This window comes from Fundulus heteroclitus, chromosome 1 (assembly GCF_011125445.2).
Source record: "Fundulus heteroclitus isolate FHET01 chromosome 1, MU-UCD_Fhet_4.1, whole genome shotgun sequence".
NCBI lineage: Eukaryota > Metazoa > Chordata > Actinopteri > Cyprinodontiformes > Fundulidae > Fundulus > Fundulus heteroclitus.
This window is the reverse complement of record NC_046361.1, coordinates 26,958,649-26,982,564: the sequence shown is the minus strand read 5'-3', so window position 1 is coordinate 26,982,564 and position 23,916 is coordinate 26,958,649. Positions and strand designations below refer to the sequence as shown.

General features: G+C 38.9%; 1 protein-coding gene across 1 annotated transcript; it reads left to right on the top strand.

Annotated features, from left to right (window-relative positions):
• The first annotated feature begins 1,806 nt into the window (after window positions 1-1,806).
• Window positions 1,807-19,216, top strand: syn2a (synapsin IIa). The gene is made up of 11 exons (XM_012871374.3): window positions 1,807-2,612; window positions 11,586-11,643; window positions 11,754-11,845; window positions 11,996-12,152; window positions 12,323-12,412; window positions 12,541-12,603; window positions 13,623-13,765; window positions 13,848-13,922; window positions 14,074-14,176; window positions 15,807-15,953; window positions 16,689-19,216. The coding sequence occupies exons 1-11, from the start codon at window positions 2,272-2,274 to the stop codon at window positions 16,821-16,823; spliced, it is 1,404 nt and encodes a 467-aa protein (XP_012726828.2). The 5' UTR covers window positions 1,807-2,271; the 3' UTR covers window positions 16,824-19,216.
• The last annotated feature ends 4,700 nt before the right edge of the window (window positions 19,217-23,916 follow it).

Below are 23,916 nucleotides of genomic sequence, written 5' to 3'. Positions count from 1 at the left end.
TCATTTGCATTGTTGGCTCTGGTGTCTTTCAGCTTCTTCTTCACAATACCCCACAAATTCTCTATGGGGTTCAGGTCAGGGGAATTGGCAGGCCAATCAAGGACAGTAATGCCATGGTCAGTACACCAGTTACTGTGAGAATCTTATGTCGTCTCTTAACCACTACCATACTTGTGATTTAGTTTACTGAACCAAGCTGAGTGTTTTTCAAGGCTCAGGAAACCCTGCAGTGTTTCGAGTTAATTAGACGATTCAAGTGATTAGTTGAATAGCCTACTAGTATACTTTTTCACGATATTCTAATATTTTGAGATAGGATATTTGGGTTTCTTAAGCTGTAAGCCATAATCTGCGATATTAAAACAATAAAAGGCTTGCGATATTTCAGTTGATTTGTAATGAATCCAGAATGACATTTCATGTTTCTTAATTGCATTACAGAAAATGTAATTTTTCTGTATGTGTGTGTCCTGTGATATTTTTCTGTCGTCCGAACGAAGAATTAAACAACACGTTGTGTATGACAGTAAACCAAATGGATAGTGGCTCAAACATAGTAGGCTGGGATTTTATAATACAGCTGCTTTCTGGGACAACGCATTAACAAAAGTCATCACTGACTGCCACCAACTACGATTGTAGGGATCTGTATGGAGTAGAAGCTGGATTCCAGGCTTCAACCTGCACTACAGTACAACAACCAGCTGGTGGCCCTCTTGCACACAGTAAACTCAAAGCAACAAGCCCTGTTAGACCAAGGGTCTGCAATCTTCCTGATCTAACCAGGCCCCTACACCTGCACAGTGTTCTGGTTTTTATGCAAGTCAACCAAATGTTTAAGCTCATTTCTACTGGTTGCATACCTTACAAGGCTGATTATCACGCTCTAAAAATGAAAAACAGGATTGAAGCAGATAGAATTAGTGATTGATCAATATTTAGTAGAATCTAGATGCTGCAAATATAAGCAGTTAGAAAAGTAGAAATATTTCTGGTGAAGATTCTCAGTCATCCAGTTCATGGTCATTCCAAAAAAAAAAAAAAAAAAAAAAAAATTGGAATACAAATATTTCTATTAATTTATTTTTAAATATCACTTTATTTGGATTCATCACTTTATTTGGATCTATAGTTATACATATGTATATATATATATATATATATATATATATATATATATATATATATATATATATATATATATATATATATATATATATATGTATATATATATATATGTATATATATATATATATGTATATATGTATATATGTATATATGTATGTATATATATATATATATATATATATATATATATATATATATATATATATATAGATTATATATATATATATATATATAAATGTTGCATATGTGGAGCGTGTAACAAAAGTAATTTCCCTCTGGGATTATTAAAGTATGTTTGATTCTGATTCTGATTCTGAAATAACCACCCGTCAGTGTCCCTGTCAGTGATCAACTGTGTTGGCCTTTGCTTAGATGTGTGGAGATCTCTGAGCACCACAAGCTATTGATTGATTGAACCCCTTCCTAACCCTTTTCCAAACACTCATCCCCGTGTTTGCTAATTTTTTTCCAGGACATGCGTTCAGGTTTTGTGAATGCAAATGCGTTCAAGGTAAATCCGGCAGCTATATGGGGTTTGATAAACCAAGCAAGAGTGTTTACGATGCGTTTGTGTCTCAAGGGACCGCTGACGTTTCCTCCCTTTCAGTGCTGCCCACTGGTCCAAACAGCCATTTTAGAATCCATGACAGACAGAAACGCTCTTCACGGACAGTGGGCAGAGAATCCTGTCAAACTTGGGCATTAAGGGTAAAGCCGTTGTGATGCATTACCCAGATATCCCCTTGCACCTCCACTGGAAACCCCTCTATTTTTTTTTTTTTTTCATGCTGATGTTCAGAAAAGGATGATGCCTTTAAAGCAGTAGAAAATGGGGGAGGGGTAGGGAAATCAGGCATGCCAGTGAGAGAGAGGGGAGAGGAGAGGACGATGGGAGGAAGGCACAGTCGAGCATCATGTGCTATGCTTGAGGAAAGCGCAGGGTGAGGGGATTGGCTGCTGGAAGCTGTAGCGTCACTGCCAGTGAGAGAGAGCTTGGAGGATGCTCTGCAAAGCTGGGAGGTACTATATTCGTTAGGAGTTTGTACGGAGACCCCCAGCCTCCATTAGCTACACACGCAGCGCCAGGAGAACCCTGCAGGATCGTTTTCCCACGCCCAGCTCTTGTTTACTCCTCTTCCAGCCATGAATTACCTGCGCCGGCGTCTCTCAGACAGCACCTTCATCTCCAACCTGCCCAACGGCTACATGACGGACCTCCAGAGGCCTGACCCAGCTCAGCCTCCTCCACCCGCTTCCCCCACCCCCGCCAAGTCCCCAACAGGCGGGCCGACACCTCCGGCCACTTCCCCCGCTCCGGAGAGGAAACCTCAGCCCGCTCAGTCGGCCGGCGCTGGTTTCTTCAGCTCCATCACTAATGTTGTAAAGCAGACAGCTGCCTCGGCGGGGCTCGTGGAGCAGACCCAAGTCACGACACCCAAGAAGTTTAAGATTCTCCTTGTGATCGATGAACCCCAGCAGGAGTGGTAAGACAAACGCGTTCCTCAGTCTTAATTAATTTGTTGTGAATCACATTTTTTTTTTTTTCACAAATGATTTCTGCTCCATCCTTGGGGGGTCAGCTTTCTTCTAATCACTCTCTTGGGTATCTTACAATTAGGTAAAGATCAGAAAGTACTATGAGGGCATAGCTACCGAATGCGCTGTAAATATAAATAGTTATTGTCAACTGTAATTGTAGCAAACAATTAAGGAAGTAGAACGTTCTGGTTTCGAGGAATATGCCTATAGTAATGACATAACACCAAGATGGATGATTCCAGCTTTCTTCTTTCATTTTTTTTAATTGCATTTTCTCTTTTTAACACCACATTCTGTTAAATGCTGCATTTTTAATACAACTGGTGATATCATTACTTTGTAACACGATGTACTGCACGCATGTAAAAACTGCTGTGCCACAGGTTTCTGACCTGACACAAAGCAACGTTTTTTTTTTTCCTCTGGTTCCATTCCATGCACTGCGGTGCTTTCCTTCAGTCAATGGGGGTTTCCCTCTCCGCTCGCCGAATGCACATCACGTGATTTGCATTGCAGGGAACATAGGAAAAGGTAAAGGTAAGACACTGAAACCTATGGTGCATTGGGAACCGTCAGTGCAAAATGCAACAAAAGCAGAAAAATGGTTAGATCATCATTGTATGCGTTTCCTTGCCTGCTCCAAGAACAGACCCTCACGCCAGTGTTACAAAGAGATTGGGGTAAACCTGAAGTATTCTAGTCTAATGGCGATCAGTGTCCGGGGGGATCTTGCTCAGAGACGGGATAAACAAACAGCTTTGTCTGTGTGCTGCACTCTGAATCAATAAAGTGAGTATATTTCTTCTACTAGAGGCCCCCATCCAATAGTAATACATGGTAACTGAATTTCATTTGATGGTGAACCTTCATTAGTGCAGGGCTTGGGGGGGGATTTATCTCCTGAAATGTAGCATCATGAAGCTTTTGCCTAAATTGCTAGCAGTTTTAAGATAGAAAGCAGAAGACTTGCCTGAAACCGAGACATGAAGCAAACCACGTTGCTGGAACTGAATGCATGTAAGCATCTAGAGGTGATGAGTTGCTGAAGTTTGAGCTAAGCATCAAAAATGGGAAAAAAGAATATGCCTAGTTGTAGGTGGCAAATGGGCTTTCTACTGAGAGTTTTGCATGCAACGACCTTCTGCATTTGCAGAAGATGGTAAGAAAAAGAGAAAATATCCAGTCAGCTCCAGTGGTGTGGACGAATATTGTCTTTTCCATGTCAGAGGTCAGATGGGAATGAGAGCACTGTTTTGAGATGGGAGCAAGGCAACAGTACCGTAGTTGAAAACAAAGACGTATGGAATGCAATCTCCAACTAGACACGTCAAACCTTGTTGCAGAGGGACTGCAGCGTCTGAAAACCACACCAGGTGTCACTCGTGTCAGCTAAGAACCAGAAACCCAGGCTACAATCTACACAGGCTGACCAAAATTGGGGCATAACAGATTTGGAAAGAAAGTTGTCCGGTCAGACAAGTCAATATCCAAGCAATAAAGTCAGACTTTGCCACAAAATAACATAAAAACATGGATACATCCTGCCTTGTATCAACAGTTAGGGTCATTGGTGGGATGTAATAGTGCAGGATTATTTTCTTGGCCCAGTTTTAGCCATTTAGTCCCAACTGAACATTGTTTAAACGGCAACGCCTGCTTGTTCATTGTTGTTGACCATGTCCACGATCCCTGTTTAACTAAAGTGTACCCAGATGTTCTTCATACATTTAAAAAAATATACATATTTGTAGAGGAGGAAGGATTACTTTCTGGTGTACAAATGTTCTCCCATCAGTATGTGAACCAAAGAAGAATATGTAGAACCATCAGATATCATTTCAGAAGTAAAATAGTGAGTTTTTTTGTGTGACCTCATTCCCACTGTTGGTGTTCATCCAGATCTGATCTGAACCAGTTTCTGTTCACAGTCTGTGCTCTAGTTTTTTTTTTCTTGTTTTTCTTTTTTTTTTGTCTGAATGTTTTCCATATTGTACCAGTATTTGGTGCTCATACCCCTTTTGTCGTCATGCTTCCTGTGCATCAAGTGCACAGTCACAGGGGAGATGTGCTGAAATTATTAATTTAAAGGGCTTCCTCTGTCTGAAAGCTGCATCTATTTTTAATGACAGCTCAGTAGCACTATATGCAGGAGGTGTTTGACTTGATTTGGCTTCATTGGGTTGTTTTTAGACGACTTTTCACCCACTGGTTCTGATTCACGGTGGCAGAAAAAAAAAACAGAGTTCCTCCCCCAGTGTTTAGATAATATAATGAAACAATTTCAAATTGCACTCTGAGTACAGAACGTACAGGGTGACAGCAAATATAACAATAAAAGAAGGGCATCAGAAGTTTACAATTGCTTGAAAAGACAATCGCTGTAAGTACTCTGTGAGTATACTAAAATATCGAACTGTTGGCAAGCCGTTGGAGGATGAAACTGCACTTTATTTTCCTACAGGTTTTGGCAGGAGTCTAATGATCTGGGTGATGTAGCACATCTTGAGTCTAGAACTTTATTTATGGGCTTTAAGTCACTGTGTAACAAGCAGCAAGTCTGTGCTGCCTGTAATAAGAGCCAAAGGAACCATGGTAGCTTCTTGTACTCAATTCTTGAACAAGGCTTGGGTATTAAGGAAATTATAAATAATATTATCAGTGATTGATGATTTGTATCCGTGTTCTCCCACACTGTTTCTCAGGAATTCGGTGTAAAGCCCTATGATTAGTTATTTGCACCAGTTAGGTAAAATTCGGTGAAATATGCTCAAACAGTAAAAAAAGAAAAAAAAAAAAATCGGTACTAGTATTTTGTCAGAAAATAAACAATAATGGTTATTACAAATATTGAACATACTGCCTTAGCAGATATTTGTATACAAGGCTCCTGTGCAGGCTGAAAAATGTAGAAAGTAGTGGAATTTGATTAAAGATTTCATAGATCTATATAAGCATGGAAAAGGAAACAAATATTTCCCGACTTGATTCCCTTTTGGATCTTTTCTATCATGGTATCTTAACTAATGTGCTTTCCTGCACTGTGTAATGAGGCACCCTGTGACCATTGGACAATAAATACAGCATTAATAGGTAGACCCATAGGCCTTTTCCACCAACACGGTTCAGAGCCCATTCTGGTTCCAGCACCTGTTTTCGAACCGCGTTGCGTGTTTCCACGAAAAAAAAAAAAAGGTGCCAGACCACGAGAAGCGGTTCAACTCGGCCACCACTAAATAGCTGGTTCTTCCGTGACTGTCAGAACACAAATCCAGTATAGAAAACGTAAGGAAAGCGCTAGACACACAAACACAAGTTAATTACTCAACTTATTTGTATTTTACTTGAGCTGGTTAAAAATAGTTGTATATTAATGTAGAAACACAACAGGAAAACGGGATGTATATTAATTAAAGAACTACCCTTTCAACACAGACGCTCTCCTAAAATTTCTTCCCTTTTTCTGCTCAGCCAGTATGGATTGACATTGGTTTTAACTAGTTTTAATTGATAAAGCATAGTAATTATTTATACATGTACGGTCTTAACCATAACCATATTCTTCTTTGTAAGGTCCAAGCTGCAGTCATTTCTTTTTAGGAGACGCCTCCATCTACCCTTCAGCCCCCCAAAAGTGCCAGTACTTTGTTTTCTCACGATGTTTAACAGTGCTTATAATGTTAAAATGAAATATATATATATATATATATATATATATATATATATATGTATATATGTATATATATATATATATATATATATATATATATATATATATATATATATATATATATAAAACCCAAACATTTCATCCAAGCTGAATACTCTTTGAGGATATTCTACTACACTTCAGACATGTATGTGAACAATAACAACAACTCACGCCAATTATTCTGGCATTTAGCAAATAGAATTTATATATAATAAATGTGTATAATATATACACATTTCTACTGATGCATATACTTGGTGCCCAATATTGGTGCATAAATGGGTGTTGGCTTCTGACAAAGCACCAAGGTTCTAGGGTGCCTGGACTGAACTGGTTTGAGAACTACAGTTCTGGCGATTGAAAAGGCCTACCAGAGAGCCGGATCAGTAATTAGTTCATCCCCAGGCACGCTTAAGGTCTCCATTAAAAGGAGGTCAAAATTAAAATAGCGGCATTCTTTGAAAACCCTCTGCCACACAATGTTTTTTAGGGAAACTAAGAACCCGACATGAAAAATAATTTGGACTCCTGACTGTATATTTTATCATAAAATAAATACTTTCATATTGTGTTATTTAGAATGTAAGAAGCTGTAACTTCAATTCTCTTATTTTTAATTCACAATATCTACAATAACGTTGCCTCAAACGCTCGGAAAACAGTAAAAATGTGAGCTCTTGGTGATGACAGACTGTACAAAATATAGAGAAACAAATCTGAAAATAGAAACCACCTATGTAGATGTGTCATTAGAATGTGAATTTGTTATGTAACGAGTTTCACTTGAACGAGGTTCAGAGAATGGGTTGGCTGCCATGCTCAGAGCACAGACAGAAGCATTCTGCCAACCATCCAGCGCTTCACGCTTTAGATGAGGCTCCCAGCCATCCAGACAGGTTTATACAGTCCCACGAAGGCTATGTAATAAATGGCTCTTATGATAAGAGCAGCGGATGAAACACTGTGTTACTGACCAGACTCTTTGGGATATAATATTCTTTCATTTCAAATAAAGACATTGACAGATTCTTCTAATTTAGCAAATGTTTTGATCTCTAAAATGCACTTTTATAACCGAATAATAGCTGAAATATGCCTTGTACTGGGGACTGAATCTTAATGCAAACATTAAGTGCATGTGAGAGTAGATCCAGGCGAAGTTATTACACATTAAAATTCACCAAGGTCTTCTGCTTGCATAGCTCTCGGGTGAATCATCTGAGTGAAACATTTGGACACAGTAACAAGTGAAATATTCAATCAAGATCACAGTTTTTCTAAACAAAATCAGGAAAAAATCTGCAGTACACTAATTCAATTCTTGACTTATTACTATTTAAGATAGCTGTAAGCATGATAAATGCAGTTAAAACTAGATATCCGAGTATCCCCTGTAAAAAGACAAAAGCCCTTTTTTTCTCACTGTCTGACATTAAATCAGATTAAACGTTTCTTGTTTTACGTCAATTATGATTACCAAAACTGTTTTTATTCAGTAAACTGCAGAAAAAGGAGAGGAATTTTTTTAATAACCCTTTCTTTAATGTGCAGATTTTAGAGATAACTAACAGTTTGGGAAAGCTTAGATGATGATGTCATGGCTTTGTCACAGGTTAATTGTTGTTGTCAGTTTATTTCTAAAGCACATTTAAAACCTCTCTGTTTGGTAAAACAAGTAAAAAAATCCAAATAATTTAAGAAAATGGAGCATAATCTGTGGATGTAATATGAGTCAACAACTCAAACACACTGTTTTCTTGAGGGACATTATAAGCAAAAAAAAATCTAAATAAATCAGGCAAGATATCAGGTATAAAATACATTCAAACAGCATAGGAATGCCCAGCCACCATGCTGTCAGGGAAGTAGATGGGGTCCGTGTTTAAGAAATTAGTTAAATTAAACAGATGTCATTAGAAATTAGTTAGTAGTGGTTTCAGGGCTAAATGTGTGCTTAAAGTACAGAAGCTTAAGGATGTAGCGGGTAAGAGAGTTTCATCATCTGACAAGAGCAGAAAGGCCACTCAGCAGGGAAGAGGCCACATTTCAAGAGCAACGTGGAAAAGCCTGATTTCAGTTTCCGAATGCACTCAGAGGCAATATCTTATTCATTGGGGATGAAGTTTCTGAAGAAACTCAAACTGAGAAAAATGTTAAAGGATAACCCAAACATTTCATCCAAGCTGAATACTCTTTGAGGATATTCTACAAAACACTTCAGACATGTATGTGAACCATAAGAAAAACTCACTCCAATTATTCTGGCATTTAGCAAATAGAAACAATTTTGGTAATCCTAAGAAATCTAAAACAGGTTTAATCTGATGTACTGTCAGACAGTATATCAGACACAGTGTATAAAATTATTTTGTACACTGTGTGTACCGTAAGTACTTAGCTTCAACTGTACATTAACATTGTTGACCTCTCTCTTCTGAAGCAGGAGAAACAGTCACAGCTTAAATCAAACTTTCTCCTGTGGGGAACCGGATAAACCTTTGTGCATATTAATGCATGCACTGAAGGATTATTAAATGTGCAACCTCTTATTTGTATGCTGTTAGTTGTCCTTCGCTCAGCCATAACGCACTGGAAAAAAAAAACACCATATGCCACACAGTCTCACTCAGCCCCATGCTGGGAAAGATTACTGTTTAGATTCCAAAAAAAACGAAATCAGATGTTTTCTTTGTGGCTCCTTTCTGTTTGCTGCTCATGTTTTTCTTACTGTGTACTGAATGACATGCGTTCATGCTATTCAGGTTCCCATATGCGCGAGCTGCAATTCATATTTTAATACCCGTTTTCCTCGCCGTGCTCTAAATGGGTTGTGACAGAATTATTCAGCGGCGAGCCCTTGATAAATAAGCAGTGGGAGTAGGGAATGTGACAGAAGAGTGATTTAAACTAATGAGGCAAAGGGTGGGAGAGATTTTAAAGTTTGATTAAATGTGTTAAGACAGACATATGCATGTTCTTCAGATCTCTTGTGGGCTGAGCTGTCACCAGACACAGCACAAAATGTACCACTGCAGTAGATGCTGTTGGTTTTAAGGGCTGAGCGGTAAAAAGAAAAGCCAAAAATGAGACCTTCTCCATGGCAACCCCAGAAAATTGATGGGATAGACTGTTTGGTTGTTTTTTGTTGTTTTTTAAGGCAGCCCCTTATTTGGTTATACGTCAGTGATTTCTATGGCCAAACCGTGTGTTGTTGACTGTCCCCCCTGCATATTAATTGGACACAACAGATTGTTTTTGTCAATGTGATGCTGTGAATTTCACTAGAATTGAGCTGCGTTCAAAGGTGACTTACAGCTCGCTGTATGCTCATATAAATCCAATCCTGTGGTCACCGAACCGTGTCTCCTAAATCCAGGAGCAATAATGTACAGGTGAAGAGGAGATCAATCATTTTTTGATGATTCAAATTCAGATGGAATGCTGCTTGTTTCATTTTTACAAACCTGGTTTAAATGTTTTCTGCTTATAATGTTAAAACCACCTTAGCATAATTATAGTAGGATATTGCGCGATAAACCAACACAAAGTTGCACCTCGTCGAGAAAAGGTTTTCTAAAGGTTTTGCACTTGAAAAAGTGTCACATGCATTTGCATAAAGCCCCTTTTATTCTGATCACCCTAAATGAAATCCAGTGGGGAAGTCACCAAGTAAATAAGTCAAACTAAATAGGATCCAACTGTGACTGACAGGTTGGGTCAAGAAAGCTGCCATGGAAGCCCATTGCAACTCTGGAGGAGCTGTAGCGCTCCAGCTCAGGAAGAAGAATCTCCTAACGGGATGATAATTAGACGTGCGCACCATCTGGCTTTTTCAAAAGAGCATCAAGAAGAAAATGTTATGCCAGAACAGACAGAGAACCCAATATTCGAGCCAGACATGGTGTTTTGGTTTAAAAAAGTTTATTGAAAAAGAAGGGATGAGAGACTTGGTGCAGGCAGGAGAACCTCAGCTGCTGTGGAACCTGGTGGTGAAGAGCTGTGTTGCTCACAGCAGCAGGTGAAAAGCAGGAACTGATCGGCGGGATGTCAGGGGCTGGAATCAGATCCGTAGGACAGGCATGGGTCGATAACAGGCAGGTAGTGACAGGCAGACAGATCCTATGGACTTGGCAAGGTCCGAGGTCGGGACAACAGTACAGGTCGGTGTCCAGAAAACAGAAGCTCAGCATAGACGTCTGACAGGGGCATGGAAAGTCAGGAAAATCCATAGAACCTGAGTGTGATTATAAACAAAGAATCTAGCAGGGGAAAACCCCTGGACATCCACTGGCTCAATCGTTGTCTGTCTGTGGGAGTCCGGTTTATAAAGGCAGGGGAACAGGTGGAGGAGATGAGCTTGATGGTGCTGCCGCGGGAGGTGCATCATCTGATGGCTGATGACTGCATGGAGAGGATGAACGACAGGATGCGTACAGACAGACAGGCCAGAATCATAACCGAAAGCTTTCTTTGAAAGAAAATATAAATCCCACTCAAAGTTTGCCCTAAGGAAAGGAGCAAAAATATAGAAGTAGATGTTGTTAAAGCCGTGGATAATTTTCCTTCCACTTCAGTTTTTGTCCATTTTGTGTTGGTCTGTCACATGAGTGTCAAACCACAGTCCTTGAGGGCCAGTATCCTGCAACTTTTTAACGTCCCTCTTCAACACACCAGAATAAAATTATGAGATTATTTGCACAGCTCTGCAGAACTTGGCTGGAGGCTGAGGAGGCAATTCAGCCATTTCATTCAAATGTGTTGGACCAAGGACAGATGAAAAAGTTGTAGGACGTTGGTCCTTAAGGACTGGAGGGCCTGGCCTGTCACATGATATCCTGATGAATTACGTTGAGGTTCATAAGCTGAGACAATGTGAAAAAGGCCATGTAGAAAAGATATTGTTTTCAATATATATATATATATTTTTTTTTACTGTTTTAGAGTTTTTGTGATTGTCACACTGAAGTGATAAAGTGTGGGAGTTTCTGTGTTTCAGCAGTTGGACAAGCACAGAAGGTGGGCTTTTTTCTTCTTTGTTTTCTTCACTCAGCAGATTGGCATTTATTCACCAACGATTCACTTTTCTGCTGGTTGCAAAGTCAGCAGTACTGAGCGACATGTTCACACTGGATCTGGCGTTTACTGGACACCTGCGATTCTGTCGTTGCATTAAAAAAATGTTCCTTTTGCTTTTGTTTTTCTCTGCCAGGGCGAAATTATTCAAGGGAAAGAAAATACACGGGGATTATGATATCAAAGTGGAACAGGTACGTTTAATGAAGCCACTTAGATCCATTTCATGTGCTTATGGAAAACAATGAGGATTACATTTCCTGTCCCCCATATAACTTTCTACCTTTTTTTTTTCTGGGTTCAGGCTGAATTCAGTGAGATGAACGTTGTCGCCCATGCCAGCGGCACCTGCAGCGTGAACATGCAGGTCCTCAGAAACGGAACCAAGGTGGTCAGGTCAGACAAGCAAACTCCAAATGAATTTATTGTACAACACAAACGCTTTGTTTTGACTGTTCTGTATTCGCCCACGGACTGACTCATCCGCATCGCTATTATCCGTTGGCACAGCTTTGTTTACATCTCCATTGTTATTCCGTTCTCCAGGTCCTTCAAGCCAGACTTTGTCCTCATTCGCCAGCATGCCTTCAGCATGACCCAGAATGAAGATTTTCGCAACCTGATCATCGGTCTGCAGTACGGGGGCGTCCCAAGCATCAACTCCCTGGAGTCCATCTATAACCTCTGCGACAAGCCGTGGGCAGTAAGTGGCGAAACGATGTGGTGGGCAGAGGAAACCTGATTTAAAAATTTGTTCTTCTGTCTGGGATGGGTGAACACATTTTAGATGTTCAGGTTTCTGTTATCTTAAACGTCGTTTCGTTTTCAATTTCCCCTCCCCCCTCCCAAATGAATTAATTTGTGGACGGGCAGTTTTCCCAGCTTATCAACACCTATAGGAAGTTGGGACCTGAGAAGTTTCCTCTCATTGAACAGACCTTTTATCCCAACTACAAGGAGATGGTGAGCAATCCATTAGATGAAAGATTAAACTTGTCTTGTTTTCATCATCTGTAGTGATGTTTGTGATAGTAAAATAGTAATACAAACATACAAGAACAACTGAGTAACTGAATGTCCTTGTTAATTAGGTGAGCATGCCCTCATTTCCTGTTGTTGTGAAGATTGGACATGCCCACTCGGGCATGGGAAAGGTACAGTGGATCATTTTTTTGTTTTTTTGCATTGAACCTTGTGCACATACAGTGGCTTGCAAAAGTATTCATACCTCTTGAACTTAAATAGTTTTATAGCAGTGCATAGCTGCTAATAAAAAAAATGGTGGATTCAATCATTTAAAAAAAAAAATCCTTTTCAGAATAGAACTAAAATTGTGGCCATGCCCTCTGGAGCCCGTACTTTGTGTAACTACTTTTCAGTGGCAGTACTACGGTAATTGTTGTGGTGTGTCTCCCTCTAATTGTGCAGGTCTGACCAGGCCTGCACAATTAGACTATGACAACATGACTATGCTTTGATCTAAAGCAGGTGTGCCACGTCCAGTCCCAAGAGCTACTACGCTGCAACTGATGTATCCCTTCTCCAACAAACCTAAATCAAATGAATGGTTTGTCACCAGGCCTTTGCATGGACGACGAATACGGCAATTCAGCTATTTATTTCAGGTGTGTTGTAGAAGGAATGCATCTAAAAGTTTCAGGATAGAAGCTCTGGAGAACTGGACATGGGCACCCCTGATCTAAAGCATTTCCTTGTAGTTCTGGCCCCATGTCCAGTCTCATTTTCCTCCATGCCTGCTCTGTATTTAGCTCCATCCATTTCCTTTGACCAGTTTCCCTTTGCCTGCAGGAAAGGGCTTCTGAACAGCATGATACTGCCACAGCCATGCTTTGCCTGTATCCTAAAAGGTTCAGTTTTGGTTTTCATCTATCCCGAGCCCCTTCATCCATGTGTGCTGTGCGCACCACATGGATGAACCAAACTGCAGACCAGACTAGGTATTACTTTCTTTCAACAGTGGCTTTCTTCGTGCCACTTCCCCAAACTGTGTGGTAGATCTCTGCAGAACAAGTATGACTACCTTTGCAAGGCGCTGTACAAGCACTGTGTTAATTTGGGCCATTCTAATGTGATTAAAGGAAAATCATTGGACCACGGCGTTGCATGAGACTACGAAAAAACATTTTTGCATTTGCCATTTTTTTGGGTACAGGTGAAAGTGGACAATCACAGTAAGTTCCAAGACATCGCCAGTGTTGTGGCTCTCACTCAGACCTACACCACCACAGAGCCTCTCATCGACTCCAAGTACGACATCAGAATCCAGAAGATTGGGACCGACTACAAAGCCTACATGTGGGTATAAATAAGCTGTTGTTACTCACCGTCAAACCGAACTAAGCTAATCCTTTCTATTGGTGCATTTTACCCACATCAGGAGAACATCCATATCTGGTAACTGGAAGACCAACACGGGCTCTGCGATGCTTGAGCGGGTCGCCATGACTGACAGGTAAGCCTCACCTAGAATCTCATCAAATATTAAAGTTGAATTTGGACACGAACTGTTCTCAGATATTCTGTTCTGCTGAATTTGTGATAATCGGACCACATTGTGTCATTTTCCTCCGAGTGATTCTGAGTCATATTTCGATTGTTTTAAGGTACAAGCTGTGGGTGGACACCTGCTCTGAGATTTTTGGGGGTTTGGACATTTGTGCAGTTAAAGCTATCCATGGGAAAGATGGCAAAGATTATATCACAGAGGTGAGAATCTGATATGAATGGATATCAATGCTACACGTGAAATCTCCAAATGGAGGATGCTTTAGGAAGAACTTAAATATTTGGATGATTACAGCTCTATTAAAACTTTACATCCAACTATTGTGGACACAGATGTCATAATCCTTGTAATATTGTATCTTAACTGATATTAAAGAACATAATTAAAACAAACAATCCTAATGAACTTTCAAAACAAGACCTGCTTGCACACTTTTTATTTTTATTTTGTTGTGATGTTCCAAAGCAAGCTGTACTTCAACCAAGTGCTTTGCTTTAGCCACCACCAAGCATGTGACACAATTGCAGCTGGATATTTGACCATTCTTGGTTAAAAACAATTATAATCTAATTAAATTGGTTGATTTCCTGATGCAGACTTAACTTCTGAAGATACTCTCCTATTTGTCAATAGAACAGAGGTCATAACTTTGGAAAAGACATTTCAGAAGCTTAAAATAAACCTGCTTTATCTATTGCAAAATACTTTTTTTTAATTTTTATTTTTTTGCATCATCACGCTCCTGCAACATCCATCGGAGAGGAATTAGAAGTAGTCCTCCTAATTGTTTCATCTATTTTATTCAAGGCACAAGTAATGGGAACACGGGCACATACCATGATGCTACTATCACTATGCCTGACTGTTGCTATGTTTGAAAGGCCAGAATTGATGTCTATTTCTTCTTGTAACAACAAATAATTAAATATGTGTCTAATCAGGCCATAAAATGCTTCTTCAGAAGGCTTTCTCTTCTCCATATGGCCAGCTGAATAACTTCTGCTGAGCTGAGGCTTCTGGTTTTGATCCAACAACTATGTAGGACCATGTGAATGTAAAACTTGCTTCAGTACGGACAGGGGCACTGGTGCTACAATATTTTTCAGTTCAGGTTTGAAGTTTAATGTCTTCTGGGTTCTTTCCTGAATGTCCCAACCAATACTCTTTTACCAGATAGTAAAAGTTTCTGTGAGTTCATTCTACACAATTATCTCAGTCAAACATCAACTTTTTAGACCTTTTTTTTTGGATAAAGCAGGCTAAGCCTAAGCCCAGCCTAAACACTATAGATCCTTTGTGCCCTGTGCTTAAAAGACGCACATGTATCGGGAATCTTACAAGTTCAAATGAAATCTACCAATTCTGCCATGAGGAGTGGTGGAAAATCCTTCACAAATTCTGATAAAAGCTTGTTAAGGGGAAGAAAATATACCTGGTTGAGTTAAAACTTGCAAAGTGATGTTTAACTAAATATTAGTTGGGTGCATGTATATATTTAGGCCTTAGATGCTGCATGTACTCGAGCAAATCCAGAATAAATTTTAATATATGCACCCAACTTCAGTTCTTCAAATACTCTAAAGTTGCATCCTAATTTCTAAATGGAAAAAAAAAAAGTATTTGTGCCAACGATGAGCCAGGACTCTCGTGTAAAAGAGATTTCAATCTCAGCAAATGTTTCTTGGTTAAACAAAGATGTATTGAAAACACATGAAATGCATTGCCTCACAATCCAGTATATTGTTCAAGTCTGGCATTTACTGCGACAGTATTTACGTATCACAGTGCAGCGAGGTTCCTCTGCATTAACCAATTCTCAATACGGCACAGGTGGTTGGTTCCGCTTTGCCGCTGGTTGGAGAACACCAGGCTGAAGACCGGCAGCTCATTGCTGACTTGGTTTTGGCGAAAATGACCCAGTTAGCTGAGAGAGAAGCTAATGCCCCCCAGAGACCCACAACCATTCAACCGTCCCAGGTATGAACGCACACTCAAGGACACTAAAAACCCTGCTGGTTTAGTTATAGTTTTGTGCTAATCAAATGTATCTATCTACATATTTGTAATGGTAATATTGGTAGAGGTGGGTGGAAACTAGTTAATCAGTTACATTTGCTTGACTTGACATTTACTTGACTAACTTTTTGAACCAAATGTACTTTCGTTTTTTACTGCACTGTACATTTTATTTTTACTTGAGAGTTACTTCTTATTTTGTACACTCGTTTAGTTGTTTAAATGTTAATTTCTATCTGCTGAGCTCTTTCAGCCATTTGTAGGTCAAGTAACCATACAGTAAGCAGTAGATTTTGGCATTGGAAGTACTTTGCACTGTTCTAACATACTCTACGTACATTAACTGATGTAAAGTATTGGTTTCATTGTTATGTTGAAAAAAAATCAGAAAAGGGTTTATCCTGTAGGAATTTGTTTTGGAATTGTTTGTTTATTTTTTGATTTTAGTCTATTAAATACAAGGATTTGTACTTTATATTTTTGTCTGTCCGACTACATCACTTTTAAATATTAAATCACCAATTGCTATGATTAGTTACTCAGTACTGGAGTAGCCTTCCTAACAAATACTTTTTTCACCCTTACTTGAGTGATTTCTTGGTTGGCTACTTTTTACTTTCACTTGAGTAAAAAGATGTTGAAGCAGTGCTACTCTAGAGTACAACTTTTGTCTACTCTACCCATCTCTGAATACAGGGAACTGGCCAGAAAGGAGAGACTACAGGCGAACTCACTAAGAATGGTGCCGGGCGTCCACCTCAAGGCTGCCTGCAGTACATTCTCGACTGTAACGGCGTGGCAGTGGGTCCAAAACCAGTCCAGGCCAACTGAGAGCCGCGGAGGGAGATGTTCTCTCAAAGTGTGGATGGCAGTATGCCCCCTAGCTGTGCAGACGTGTTGGTGAACGCTGACAGCTGGAATCAGATCTGGTTGGTGTGAGCTCGGTCCAGCTGGGAGCTGGCCGGAACTGTGTTTTTTCTTAACTCTATGCAGTGTCGACATGTACTGTCTCTCTGTTCACCTGTTGGTTCGTGTGCTTGTATAGGTCACTTGTGTTTCAGCAGCTGTGTGTGTTCTTCTTTTTTTTTTTTTTTTTCCTCCCTTGGGGCTGTTATTGATTATATAAAATGAAAATTGTGCCTACACTGAGTTCAGTGCTGCTCTGTGCTAACTTTCTAACCCAGCTACGAAGCTTTGATTTCCCCCCCCTAACACTGTGTCTTTGGTTCATTTGACATAAGTCGTGGTGTCCCTCTAGATATTATTCAAACTGTGGCTGACAATGCAGTTTGAACTTGTATATCTTAATACGTATAAGATAAATGTGTGTGTATGGTTGTAGTGGTGACTATTTTTGTATTTATACAGATAGATATTTATTTTAGTTTGTTTGCATGACTGACACAAAGACTGGTGCAAGTTCTAAACGTCTGATGATGTGGGATGTTTATCTAACATGGCTGTTACATCGCTGTGTATAACTAAGCTGTGTTTCCTGTGATTCTACATTGTGAATGTGTAATAACAGATACATATTAAGAGATCCATGCAGAATTTTTATTTTATTTTATTTAAATCAATATCTCATTCTAGAGAACCTAGAAATGAAATTATTTAGAGTGGTAGAATATAAATTGATGCCCCCATATAATAAAAGCTAAAGGTTTATTGAAGATTTTTATAACATAGAATGTTGTTCAGATCCCAGACACTGAACTTCACTATAATTGTAGAGTTTTGAACCAAAGAATATAATACTTAGTGTTAGTCTTTGCACTCCAGAAACCCACGATGTAAATAACGATAAGGGGACTGTTAATCGTGCACGTGGGTGGTGCAGATTAATGGAGGAACAGTGGTGCAGGAGGATAATTATCTTTTCTAATAATGTTTCAGATCTGATTCTGTATCAAAGCTCTTTTTTGTTCAGATGTTTAGAGGCAAAAATGATTTCTGATAATCAAACTGTGTGTTATGTGTGAATATTCTGCCTAAAAATGTTAAATATGAAGTTCCGTGTGGACCTTTCACTTTACATGTAAGCTTGTAAGGAGGTCTTTTTATTGCAACAGAGTAATTGTTTTGAGGTTTAGTGTCGCCTTACGTAGTACTGCTCTGCTAAGATTACTGCCATTGCTGGGAGTCGATGGAAAGTGCAATATCAAACTTTTTTTTTTTTTTTTTGATTCAGTAATATGCTGGCAGGTGCATCTCAGTATATTAGAATATCCCTGGAATTTACATTTAATTCTTTGTTCAAACTCAGAAATGGAAACTCATATGTTATAGATTCATAATTCATCCGTTGCAATTTTCAAAGCTGAAACATAATGAAAACATTAAATTCAGTCCTCTGGAAATTAGACTATACCCTAATATGCCGTGTTAGAGCCTACAGAATAATGGTGGCGACTGCTGACCTAACAGTAGTAAATCACAAAAGGTCATTGGTAAAGAAGCCAGCTCTTTAGAGTGCCGAATCCCAATGTAATTGAAACTTCAGTGGAATCAAAACGTTTGGTAGAAAAAGGTTTTCTAAAGAGAAAAATCGCTGCACCGTTGGACCAAATTACTGAAATAAACCGACTATCAATGATATTTTTATTTACTGAGATGCAAATGTATAATAAAAATGAGATCTTCCATTAAAATTATTTCGAAAAGCGATAATCAACCACACACTGAATTGTTTTTTTTAACTAGTGTCTTTTTGTTCTGGTGTCTTATCCCCATGTTGTTGTCCAGTATTTATTTATTTTTTGTTTAGTTTTTTACAAGGGCCATCTCTTTTATCTAATATCCTAAATGGTGAAAAGAAACCAAACTGTAAAAAAAGAAGAATCTATTCAGCAAGCTCTGTGTGCAGTTCTTTTTCTAGGCTGTAATAAGTGCCATTGTTTATTTGTGAGTGTATCCTTGTAGAAAGCCATGCCTGAGGCTTTATGGATGTGTTGTTCTGTTTATTAGGAAATATGCCATGACATTAATGCGCAGAGAGACACAAGTCAGTGACGGGTACGTTGTTCGGCCTCAGTTTGGCTACTGAATATATCTAAACTTTGTCATTTGGCCTTCGTGTTGAGGTGATACCCGTGTCTGCAGACTGTAACTAGAACTGAGGGACCATTAGAAGCATTGAAATCAAGATCCAGTTCAAAATGGGAAAAAACAATAATGTGTGGACTCTTTATGTCACTGGCAATAAAGCTTTCTTTGCAATAAGAGCTTTGTTCTTGTCTTTATATGTGTTATCCATAATTATTTTTGTCAAGGCAACATTTACACTAAATTTTTTTTATATTTATTGGCATCTCATGAAGATTTGTAAAAACCCTGGAAATAAATATATCCCTTATTGCAAATGCGTAACAAAGCAAACAATAAAAAAAAATCCAACTTAAGATCCATGTTAAATGATTTTTTTTATTTTGTTTACTTTTTTTTACAAAATCACCAGCGCTACAAGTATTAGCAGTTCCAAACTAAATATTACTGAGGCTTTCTGAGTATTTATACTTTACTCTTGAAGCTGATCAGTGTTTATGGAAACATCAATAAGTGATCCATGGCCTTGTGTTTCCAGCCGTTAATAATATATCCATTTAAAAAGGGGGAAAAAAACTCAAACGAGTACAACAAAAAGACTGAAAAACTACTTTTTCTCCTGTGGGCCAGCAGAACACTGAACAATATTGCAATTACACAAGCATTTTGAACTCTTTTTTTACTTATGCTGTAGTACCATAATGTTAAAAGGTACTTGCCCCTCCAACAACTTTGTTTGATCTGTCCTTAATTTCTTTCCGGCCATCGCTTTGTGACCAAAAACTCAAACACACTTGGGTTAGCAGGACGGTAATCTAAAACACACCAGAAGGTTCTGCTTTGAATGGCTTACAGAAAAGACAAGAGAAGGATTTGTAGCCACACAGTCGCCATCCAGATTTAAGATGCCTTCAATAGATCCTTCTGCTTTGAATTCTTTCATTCCAGCTAAATGAAAATAATTCTGCAAAGAGGTTTAAGACAAAGTTTCTCCACCGTGATGTAAAAGATCACGAGGTCAAAGTGATGCAGTTATTGTTGCAAAGGGTGACACAACCAGTTATTAGGTTTAACAGGATATTACTTTTTAACATATTGCCAGGTTGGTTTGGACAGCTTTTCACCTTGAATTAATGGAATCATCATTTGAAAACTGCGCTTTGTATTTATTCATGTTACCTTGATGATTTAAAACATTTAGGTGTGACTAAATAAAAAAAAACATACAAAGACCTGTAAAAGGGTTAATACGTTTTCACCTTGAAACGCTATTCATTTATTATCACTGCTTATTTGCTTCTAGTGGCTTTAATTTCCTTATTGGCAATTATTATACATAAATACTGAGAACATTTTATTCAAATTGCACATTTCACAGATAAAAATCACATTTAAATTTTTCTACATTAATATTTAATCGTGCGGAAATCACTTTTATTAAAAATGTATGCCTTATTAATGTAACTAATACATATCACTTGAAGCACTTTTAATTTAGCTCAAAATGTGGAACCAGCTCAGACATAAGCAGCATAAATGATGAAGGCAGCCTCAGATTATGACTCTGTTAAAATAACTTTCATCGACGAATGTTATTTCTTACTTTTTACTAAGGCTTGATCCAACTCTCTCTACCAGAAGGGATTTTTCAGGGCGGGACAGGTCAAGGTCTCCCTCCCAGCAAGAAGCAGAGCCCCCATCTATCAAAGAAACTAGGCTGACCTAAAATACAGACAGCAAGGAATCAACATGGAGGAAAACACATGAAAACAACCCCAGCTGAAGACTACATACAATCCAGACTCTGTGCTTAAATAAAATCCCACAAACTGAATGCTCATGGTCAACCTTCTCCTCTCATTTCAGCACAGTCAGTCCCCGAGATCACAAACAACGTCCTTCAACACCAACAATGAAGACAAAAGCAAAACCAAACTCTATCTTTAACTTATCCTTTGGGATGTTTTTCCTCTGCAGACAGTATGAATGTATTTACTTGTCCACATTTTCAGAGGTTCTTACAATTATCTGAGGTCTTAATTGGAAAAACAGGCAGTATTAGTGGCAGCCCTGAGAATCTTTGTACACCTTTAGTCTAACAGAGGCAAAAAGTCACAGTGATGGATATATGTAATCTCAAATCTTCCTTCTTTTACTGCTGCATCTCCTCTACAGGAAAGAAACCTGGGTTCTACATTTTCACACCGTGTTTAGCTGAGGTAGTCAAGGATTTCTTAATGTTTTTTTTTTTTCTGAGTGGGATCCAATTCAACTGTCCAGCTGTGGATTTGAGGTGAAATGGATAAAAAAAATGGTTATTAATCATCCCACCACTGCTACAATGGTCCTGTAAATTGAATAAAGATGCTGTGGCATAGCCTTCAGACCCTCTGCATGATGCTGCCACCATTCTTTAGTTTCCTCTCACTATAAAACATTTCTACAAAAAGACATCTAAATTTCAGTTGAGCCTCCTTGCAGAGCATCATGGTCTAGAACTTGCTTCACTAATATGACAAATTAAAAAAGAAAACTCTACCGTTGATGATGAAGGATCAGGTCAAATTTACAACTAAAATTCGGCCAGAATCTTGTTGATAGTATAAAAAAAAAATAACATGGTTGAGGTGTCATATCCAAATATTTGAGCCTGCATGGAAGATTAAGCTCTCTGTTGATTGGATTCACAAGAAAATCAAACCAATGCTTGCTTGAAAAGAAACGTTGAAGTAGTATGTTGTAAAAAGAGAAGTTCAAAGGCATCATGAAACACTGATAATTAACATTAACATTCCTTGTCGTGATGAAAATACGTTCAGTCATATAGAAAAAATAAACCACTACAATAAGCTAATCAATTAAAAAAAAATCCAGTATGCTTACGACACACAACAGTATATTTATCCATATTTTACAAACAAAATAACCTAATAAACATTTAAAACACAAGGTCTATGTCTATATTTGTGGTACCACGTCCTCCATCTTTATGCGTGTTGCCCTTTTCTGTCATTGGTGATGTAACATGTCCATTTGCTCATTTTTATGACCCAAGACCCGATCACTGCCAACTGTTGCTAGCTCTGTCCACAGACGCCTGCTACTGTGGGAACGTCACACTGCAGAGATTTCAACTGTTCCAGAGTAGCTGCAGAAAAGCTGGTGTGCATTTTATCTCCTAAAATGTCAGCAGTCTCTCAACAAACATCAGCGAGCAACTCCCAACAGATACAATCTGTTCAGCAAGAGGCATTTGTCAAACATCCAGATGGTTGAGAGTTTTTTTTCTCTCTCTCTCTATCTCCTCTCAACAAGATGAGTGACCCGGCCCGAAGCTTGTAAAAGGAAAAGAAGAGCTCAGAGCAAAAGACGATGTTGGTTTTTGAAGTTCCAGCTGAAAGGCGTCTGTCTAGACTCCTCCCAGCTGTCTGCCAAGCTGCTGCACTACATGAACCAAGTCGTGCCCTATGGGGGAGGGCGCAGCGCTGGCCATCTGCTGAAGAGCAAAGCACAAGAAGAGCACTCGCATCTCATAATTAATGTGAATTAAATGATTCTCTGTGATAGATATTTTTAAATGTTATCAGACGAATGGGTTTTGGCAAAACTCGACCGGAGACGTTCACGACACTGTTCCTCACTGCTCCCACAGAGCTAAAATAAAACTAAATGTGGAGTAAAAGAACAGCAAAGCTCAAGATTTTAGCATTCAAGACTATTTTAGATCTGATTATATAACTTTTTTTTAAACACATAGCCCCCCGTAAAATAAAACAAACAGCAGCAATCGGTGTCTGAGATTCTGTAGTGTAATTACATGCAGTCCAGTCCCACACAAGCAAGAAGTGGGCGGCAACTCCTTTCTTGCAAAGAAATTTGCAACATTATCATTATTATTATTATTATTATTATTATTATCTATTGCACTCCAGGTTTACTCCCCCAGTGCTTCAGGTGCACTCCCATCCCTCCTTACTGTGCAACTGCCCATACGGCCTCTATCAAAAACCACAGCTGATGAAACTTCAGACAATAGGTAGATTCCCACCACTGATATAAATGATATCATTGAAACGATTATATGTTTAAATGGCTGATATTTCTGGCTAAAAATCATTTTTAAAATCCCTAACACCTTCAGTTTAGCACATGTTATAGGTGCAGCTTCCTAAGTGAGGGGCTTAAGAGTAGAAAAGTACAATCAGTGACAATCCATTCACTGAAAAGCTATCCTCGCACTGAAAGGAGGGAGGAAAAGAACCTGGGGAAATTCTTAATTTTTATTGCCATCTGGTGGCGGACTGGATTTGCACGTTAAAAGGTCTGCAGCATACTAGTTCCTATGGTTACTTACAGATCAGTGTCTCCTCAGCTTCTCTGCAGATTGTACGCAGCGTCTAACATGGCAATCAGCGGCCTTTTCCCTTCGTTCTTGTACATGAGTAGGTTGTTGTTGTAGCAGGCTGGGTAAAAATGTGGCTTTCTACAGCGATGACATCAGTACATACTTTTGTCATACATATAACTAAGAGTTTTCTTTTAATTGGCTACAGAGAAGCGGAGGACAAAATAACGTTATTAATGCTTTCTGCACACGGGGTCAAAAGCACATTTGTTTCACAAGTCTTTTTCTCTCCTCCCAGAGTCTGTTGTGTCTGCAGGGAGAGCTGCTGCACTGTCCAGTCATGTCCTGGCTGTCTGGGCTTAAACACTCGCTCGCACATTCACCATAGTGAAAAACACTATTAATGTTGACCAGGACTAAATGGGAGCATTTACTTAAATAAAGTGCTGAGATCCAGCCATTCACATCCCCTGAATATTCAACATATTTTGTTGCGACCTAACCACAAAGTCTAAAGCAATTTTCAAAATGTGT

Bases quoted from the DNA above. Each gene is read 5' to 3' on its own strand.
- syn2a (XM_012871374.3), top strand. From the start codon at position 2,272: ATGAATTACCTGCGCCGGCGTCTCTCAGACAGCACCTTCATCTCCAAC. The intron at 13,766-13,847 runs GTGGGTATAAAT...TACCCACATCAG, and splicing joins ACCGACTACAAAGCCTACAT to GAGAACATCCATATCTGGTA. The intron at 14,177-15,806 runs GTGAGAATCTGA...AATACGGCACAG, and splicing joins GCAAAGATTATATCACAGAG to GTGGTTGGTTCCGCTTTGCC.